This window comes from Nicotiana tomentosiformis, chromosome 6, assembly GCF_000390325.3.
Source record: "Nicotiana tomentosiformis chromosome 6, ASM39032v3, whole genome shotgun sequence".
Classification (NCBI taxonomy): Eukaryota; Viridiplantae; Streptophyta; class Magnoliopsida; order Solanales; family Solanaceae; genus Nicotiana; species Nicotiana tomentosiformis.
Window position 1 is genome coordinate 19,683 of NC_090817.1, and position 8,267 is coordinate 27,949.

The window sequence follows — 8,267 nt, forward strand, 5'->3', positions numbered from 1 at the left end:
CAGCCCAGCCATTGGGGGTGGCTGGCCACCTGCCGGAGTGTCCATGGACGACCTCGCAAAGGCTACTCACATTTGTCTTATCCAAATCGCTTGTCGCTAGAGCTCCAAGGCTCTCAAGCGTGTGGGTTGTTTTAGGGTTTATTTTTGGAAAATTATACTACTATGCATTCCTAGTAGCTATTTTATTAATAATAAAAGAAAAAAAGAAACCACAATGGAAAAGTACAAGTAAGGAGGCAGGATACAATAGTGTTGCCTCTATAACTTGGTTGTATGTAATTACTCATCTGCGCCTCCATTGCCTTAAGATGGCAGTCTCATGTAGAGGATCATGATGTAGCTTCTGGCAGAAGTCTCACGAGGGTATATAATCTCATAGCTTCTTGGATCTTCCCAAATCCATAGGAATATAACATACACATACTGTGCTAGACCTTACCTCGCAAATCCTATTGAGGCATAATAAACTTCATCTACTAGCAAGCATGAAGAAAATACGAACTGGAAAGAACTAAATACTCTATGATCATCACAGAGTTTATAACATACCCTGTAATGATATTACAAATGATAATACTTAAAAAAATATTAAAATAAAATAAGGTAAAAAATTGAGTGTTGCCCCTCTTTCTTCAACCTTATGCACTCTTTAATTTGTAGCTTATTGGCTTCTTCTTCCACTGTCTTCAAATATTCTTCAAACCTTTTCATTTCTTTTTTGATTTATTTAACCTTGTAGATGTTGTAGGGATACTTGCCTTTTTCTTTGCAGTTCTCATTGGTGGTTTTCTAATGACAACCTCTTGTGTTGCATTGCCATCCCAGCTATGTTGTCTTTCATGTGCTTTCTTTTTATTTTTGTTTGATCCACTTCTCATTTATCTGGGTGATAGGTCTCCCTCCCTAGCTACATTTTTAACACAATCATCTAGTAGTTCTTCCTCTTCACATTCTTCATACCAATCTCGACCCATTTGCACCCCAAAAGCATCAATAAGATAGTGTGTTGGTAATAGAGCCCCTCTTTCGGTCCTCGGATTGTTAAGAGCCTTTAAAGTTTTCATGTCATGAGTTACCAGATCTCGGAGGATGTTTGTTAGAGTTAAGCTATATTGTGCAACCGCTCCACTCGTACTAGCTACCTGTCCAGTTTTATGGATCAATTTAAGATTGGAAATCGTACCTTATATTTGTTGTCTAGTAGGAACAAAAATAACAGCATTAGGATTTAGTTTTGTTTTGAGCTGCATACTTGGCGGAGTACTAGTAACCTGCTCAAACAGAGTTACTTCCCCTTCCTTTGCATTATCACATCGTCGTGTTGACGAACCTGTTTCTTGAGTGTTTATTTCCTAAGAATCAATACCATAATCTTCTTCACCTTCTTCATACTCTTCTACTTGGTCATCCCATGACTTACGCTTAGAGCAAACTGCCTCTTGTAGGTCATTTCAAATCTGGACAAGTTCACTCATCGTATCTTCATGTTCTTCTCTTTTGTGGTCAATCCCTCATTTTTTGTTGCTGATGACATCATGGATAAAGTTTTTTGGTTGTTTGAAACATGTAACATGTTTCCAGATTGGTCGAACAAATCATTATAAGGGATATCATGTTGTGATGTATTCAAACCAACCCCTGCCATGCCATTATTTCCCTTTACCTCTTGAAGAGACAACAATAACACCTTTGTAGCATTGTTCAGTAGCAGTTGGAGACAAATTTCCAGTAGAAACATGTAAAGGGTTCATCTTCTCCAATATTTGAGCCCCAAAAGAGGTAAGATTCAAAACAGCCGGAGTCGAGGAGCTTTTGAGATTGTTGCAAATTTCATAAGGATTTGAACTGCTTCTTCCATCCGTGCAATCTGTAGGGATCATTTGAGATTGTTGTACCTTATTTAGAGTATTTTGTTTGTTGGACACACTTGTCCAGCCTTCTGCAGTCTCCTGAGCACTATTATCACCCTTAAAATCTTCATGATACACCACCTTAACAATTGGTAAAGCAGTAGGTACATTAGTTTGCCAAGTTTTTCCAGTGTGCAAAAGAGTTGTTTGTGCACCAGGAATTGTGGCATCTAAAGTCTCCACACTGGTTGCAACCATTGATTTACAATCCATCACAATTAAATTCACATTGAGACCAAAAATAGATTTAATAGAGTGTGCTACAGATTGTGCTCCTACTTCTGATTGTATTGCACCAGTTCTGCCTGCAAAGAGAAACACTTGCACATCATTTTCCTTGTGAATTATAGAAACTGCATATTCCAATTCCATAACATCTACATGATCTGGAGTTCCTCCATCTTATAGAAGAGCTTGACATTCATGCTGCACATCAGAAATATGTAATTGTAAACCTGATTTAACATGTCCAGCATCATTGTATTGTGCACCTTCTTGTGAAGGAGCTTCACTAGTTTTTCCTGAGTTTTGAATTCCATGCCCAGGTATTTTGTCCTTCCCTTCAGTTGTTATTTTCATAGGAGCTTGATTACTAATCTTGTCCACAGTAGTAGTAGCTTGCAAGGCAGAATTCACAGTTGTAAAAATTGTAGGTAATGTTGTTATAGCACGAATATCAGCTTGTTGTTTTGATTTCACAACAAGTGGTGCACTACCTACCACCTTTATAGTATGTTTCCCCATCTTCAAACTGTCTTGTTGATCCATACTCAATGTAGCACTAGCATTTAATGTCGAACAAAAAGCAGTTGAGTTTTGGCTAGCAGTGGTAAAGTGCGCTACTGGTGTAACAGTGGTTGCTCAATCAACTCCCACACCTGATGAATCCTTATGAGCATCTACATTATCATGTCTCTTTTGGCCATTTGTTTTAAAATCATGTGACGCAGTAGCTGGTGCAAAACCGTCGACACCAAGATTTTTAGCAACCAGCTTTCCCCCATATGAAAATAAGGTTTAGGGTTTCGGGTTTGTTTTAGAAAATATACCACTAGGCAGGCTGCCTGGTGGATAATATATATATATATATATATATAAATAAAAACCAAGATCAAATATTTAATGATATAAAATAAGTTAATTATTACAACTAGTGAAATAGTCGACTCCCCACATGAGATGGAGTGTGGATCCAGAAGCCAAGTGAAAAACCTCAATGTAGCACCTCTATTGCTCTCACCAGGCGCCAAGTTTTGCATTTCAAAGGACAACACAAACATGAATCTCCAACCAACACCATATATTAGGAATGACCAATTCTCCATAAAGGATATCAACTGCATGAACAATGAAGACAACAATTATGTGCTCCCTGCATATAATGAAATAAATCTAGGCCAATACACATCTAAATAACCTGAGATAAGTGCCATATACAACAACATAAACCTTATGCTTGCACTGCCATCAGACCTCCAGATTAGACATAAAACCATATCAATACCATTGGATAGTGTCATGACAATACATAACATACAAACATAATAGAGAATATCTTCAATATACTCAGAATACTATCTATGATCCTTCAAAATATCACGTGGAACTAATAAATTGCACTCACTAACTATGAAGTTCCTATAAGTGTTTGAGTGCTGCCAAACTGGGCTCTTCTTTTGGCAATCCTAACCCTAAGATTAGGAGTTTGTGATTTATCAGGATTGATCAACCCCTCTATGCACAAGGAAGTTAAAAAAATGAGTGATATTCAGTGGTACCTGCAAAATAACAAACAATGTTAGCTATAAAATATGCCAATGTGTTGCCTTCTATGAACACATGCTGAAAGATCACATTAAAATTGTCCCTCATCTCCTGGATCGTTTGCACATCAGGAACAATATCCCATGGTGGATCCCAACCCCCTTCAATAACCTTCTCAAGCACTAAATAATTTGTTTCTAATATGAGAGGATGAAGATCATGCTCCACACAGTACACCAACCATTGCAATATTGCTTTTGCTTCAGCTACAATATTAGTGGTGACCCCTAAGTCCACTGCCCTTGCATACACTAAATCACCTACATTATTTCTCACACAAAAACCAAGAGAACTAGGGATAGGGTTTCCTTTTGATGCCCCATCAGTGTTACACTTATACCACCCATGATGAGGAATATGCTAAGTAACTCTTCTAGTGATCAAGATTGGTTTATAAGCTTCTAAGAACTGAATCATGTCTGGCCATAACAAAGGTATATGAGACAACTATTAGTACCTAACCCTTGCCAATTGATGCAATGTCCTGTTAACTTTATGAATAACCATATTAGTAAACATTGATCCTCCATGTTTGCCTATATTTCTCTTCTTCCATAAATCCCAAGTAATGATAGCTTGAGCTACCTGAATAGTGGCTTCAACTTTGGACAACATTATGCATTCCACCAATGCTTTATCACTTATTTCAATTGTATTAATGCACAGCAAATCCTGCAGCTCTCATGAACAAATTCCACACCTTTTATGCAGTAGGGCTAGTTAAAAAGATATGCTTTAATGTCTCCTCATGAGGATGTTGATAGCACTAACATATGTACATAACCATCTGCCCTTGCCTCCTCCACATATAATTAGTAGCTAAGTTTTGTCTCCACAATCTCTATAAAAATAAAGATATCTTGATTGGCAATACTTTTGTACACATTTGTTTGAACTCCTGATTAGGATCAGCTCTATGCCTCAGAATCTTCCAAGCACTACTAACGGTGAATTTACTTGATGATGTTGGCATCCAATATGGTCTTTCCCAGTAGTCCTCCCTGCTATCATAATGCAGATTATGAATGATGTGATCAGCAATATCTTCAGGGAAGCTTTGATCAATCAATTGGTCATTCCAGGATTCACCTTGACTCAATTCTGCCACCTCTTGTAACTCCTCATTTATTGGAAAATCTTGTGGTAATACATGATAGAGAGCACCTAGTCTTGTCCAGTTTTCATGCCATATGTTGGTTGTACCACTCTTCCTCTCCCACATGATCCCATGCTCTACTTCTTCCCTATCATTTAATATCTTCCTCCACACATGAGACCCTTGCCTAAATTGCACCACAATAGGTAACTCCTTCTTACAATATTTGTTCCACATGAAGTTAGACCACAATGATTTAGTAGTCCTTAATTTTCACCATATATTAGCAAATAAATCTCTTGAAACATCATGCAGAGACCTAAATCCTAAGCCCCCTTCTTCTTTAGGCAAGCATAGATTCTGCCAGGATGACCAATGCCTACTTCTACCCTCTTCATTGGTGCTCCAAAAGAATCTTGCAAAGATTTTATGCAAGTGTTCCAGAATGTTATCAGGAGTATCCAGAACTGATAATAAATGTACTAGCATACTTTGAAGTACACCAGTAATAAGAGTTGCCTTTCCACCAAATGATAGCAGTTTGCCTTTCCAAGCATGTAACTTGTCTTTTACCTTTTTGACTAGATCTTCATAGTACTCCTTTATTCATCTAGTGTATAAAATGGGGCATCTTAAATATGTGAATGGAAACTTCCCTCTATTAAAGCCTGTGGAATCCCCAACTGCTTGAAAACAAACATGTGAAACATTGTTATGCATATAATAAGAGCTCTTGGATTTGTTGGACCATAAATACTTGGTAGTTCTAAATCTCCACCACAACTTAGAAAATAAGGCCTTTGAGACATCAACCAAAGATCTAAAACCTACTCCCCCTTCCTCCTTAGGAAGACATAGATTCCGCCACTTTGTCCAATGTCTGCTCCTTCCTTCTTACTTATTGATCCAGAAAACCTTCCAAAGGTTTTATGTAAGTATTAAAGAACATTATCAAGTGGATCAAGAATTGAAAGAATGTGTGTAGGCATGCTTTGAAACACACTAGAGATAAGTGTAGCTTTTTCCCCATAGGACAATAACTTCCCTTTTCCAAGAGTGGAGCTTTGCCTTCACTTTCTGAATCAAATTAGTGTAATATTCCTTCCTTCTTCTTGTATAAAATATTGGGCATCCATGGTAAGTAAAAGTGAATTCACCCTTTGAGAATCTAGTTATATTCCCTACTGTGTTCACCGGTGCTCCAACCACGTTAGCATACATATAATATGAGCTATTTGCCTTGTTGATTAACTGTCTAGAAGAATGCTCATATTGAGCCAAAACATAAACAATCTTCTGTAGGGAATATGGATCAGCAGAGGCAAAAATGATAGTGTCATCAGCATAGGCTAAGTGGTCCAGTGGATCAGTCCACTTTGGCATGCCAAATCCTCTAAACTGCTTGTCTTCAAACAATTTGTTCAATGATCTTGACAATACTTCTGCTGATAGAATGAACAAAGCTGGTGATAGAGGATCCCCTTGCTTTACACCCCTTGTTGAGTGAAAAAATCCTGAAGCTTACCATTATTGAATATCAATTTTTAGCAATCAAATTCCACACCATGTTGATGAAGCATTCTGCAAACCCCATCTTCCTTAACACATGCATCAAATATTTCCATGACACCTTATCATAAGCCTTTTCCATATCCATCTTGATAACAACATTGACAGGCTTCCCTCTCAATCTTATATCTGTAACAATCTCTTAAGTCAATAGAATGTTCTCAAAAATACTCCTTCCCATAACAAAGCCAGATTGATTTGAAGAGATCAAAGAAGGAAGCATCTTCTCCAGTCTATCATGAACAACCCTTTACAACACCTTATTTATAAAATTACTCAAAATTATAGGTCTAAGATTAGAGAAAGTTTGAACTCTAGGCTTTTGGGCAACAATACAAGGTTTGTGTGAGTTATAGACTTAGGTAAAAGGCTTCCCTCATAGAACAAATTCAAAAACTTATGAATGCCTTCCCCTACAATATCCTAGCATGCATGAAAGAACAAGCAATAGAAACCATCTGGACCACTTACACTCTCACTACTCAAAGCAAAGACTATTGCGTTCACCTCATCTCTAGTAGGCAATCTACATAACTCTAGGTTCTGCTCCATTGTCACCATTGAAGGCACATTATGTAAGAGATTAAAGCTTGTAGGATCATCCTCCTTAGTGAACTGCTTCTGGAAAAACTCAACTGCAGCATTAGACAATAACTCTTGTGACTCAATCCATGCAACATCACTATTTTTGGACCCTTTTCAATTGAAGTTTTTGCCTCTTACCATTGACATGGTTATGAAAAAACCTAGTATTTCTGTCCCCTTCCTCAAACCAATTCATACCTGTTTTTTGCTTCCAATATTTCTCTTCAATGCTCAAGCACTTCTTTATCTCAAGTTGAGCTTGTTGAAGCACAATTCTACTCTCCACAGAAGGATCTTCTTCAAACATCATCTCCTTGAATCTAACCACATCTTCTTTAATAGCCAACTACTTGAATATATATCCCCAAAGGTCAAATTTGCTCCATTTAGAAAGAGCGATTTTAACTCTCTTTAACTTATGCTTGAACATCGAGAATGGGTCCCCTATAAAGTCAGCTATTCCATTCTACCTCACAACCTCCATGAAAGTTTCATGTTTTCCCCAAAATTTCAGGAACTTGAATGGTTTTACAAACTTCATTGCCTCTTTTCCACAACTCATCAAAAGTGGAGTATGATCAGATCATGTTCTAATTAAATGCTCCACCTCTATATTTGGAAACATTGTTTGGAAAGGTATGTTCACCGGGATTCTGTCCAGCCTCTTGAAGATGCATTCCTCATTTGGCCTTCCATTCCACCAAGTGAAAGGACTACTCTTGTAGCCAAGATCAAACAGTCCACAAGAGTTGATACAAAATACAAAGTCTTCATATTCTGAGGGATACACTGGAAAACCACCTATCCTTTCCTCCTCACTAAGAACAACATTGAAATCCCCCCCCCCAACCAACCAAGGCAGTTTCATATCACTAGCAAAATAGTATAGATTGTCCCATAATTCCAAACTTTCCAAAGCACATCCCTTTGCATAGACAAAAATCATCACAATGTGCTTACCTATGTCTTTATGATACACCCTAATGGTCATCTGCTGCTCAATGTCAATCAATAGATTACATTATACCACAACATCAAAGAATAGCTATATCTTTCCATTAACATTTGAAATTGCAGATTCCATTCTCAGTCTCCTTAACTAACAATCAAAGTATTACATCATGGAATTGGTAAGAACACCATTATGACCTTTGTATATTCAAAATGCTCATCACTGGAAAAACTGGAGTTGTGGGATAATCTGTATTATCTTGCTTATGATATGAAACTCCCTTGGGTGGTTGGAGGATATTTCAATGTAATCCTTGGAGAAGAAGAGAATA

General features: G+C 37.5%; 1 protein-coding gene across 1 annotated transcript; it reads right to left on the reverse strand.

The window, feature by feature from the left end:
- Nucleotides 1-2,312: 2,312 nt before the first annotated feature.
- On the reverse strand, nt 2,313-7,975 carry LOC138893457 (uncharacterized). The gene is made up of 11 exons (XM_070178065.1): nt 7,631-7,975; nt 7,183-7,330; nt 6,855-7,094; nt 6,420-6,528; nt 5,872-6,325; nt 5,108-5,430; nt 4,609-5,017; nt 4,197-4,406; nt 3,705-4,067; nt 3,123-3,247; nt 2,313-2,691 (listed from the first exon to the last, which is right to left on the reverse strand). The coding sequence occupies exons 1-11, from the start codon at nt 7,973-7,975 to the stop codon at nt 2,313-2,315; spliced, it is 3,105 nt and encodes a 1,034-aa protein (XP_070034166.1).
- Nucleotides 7,976-8,267: the final 292 nt, after the last annotated feature.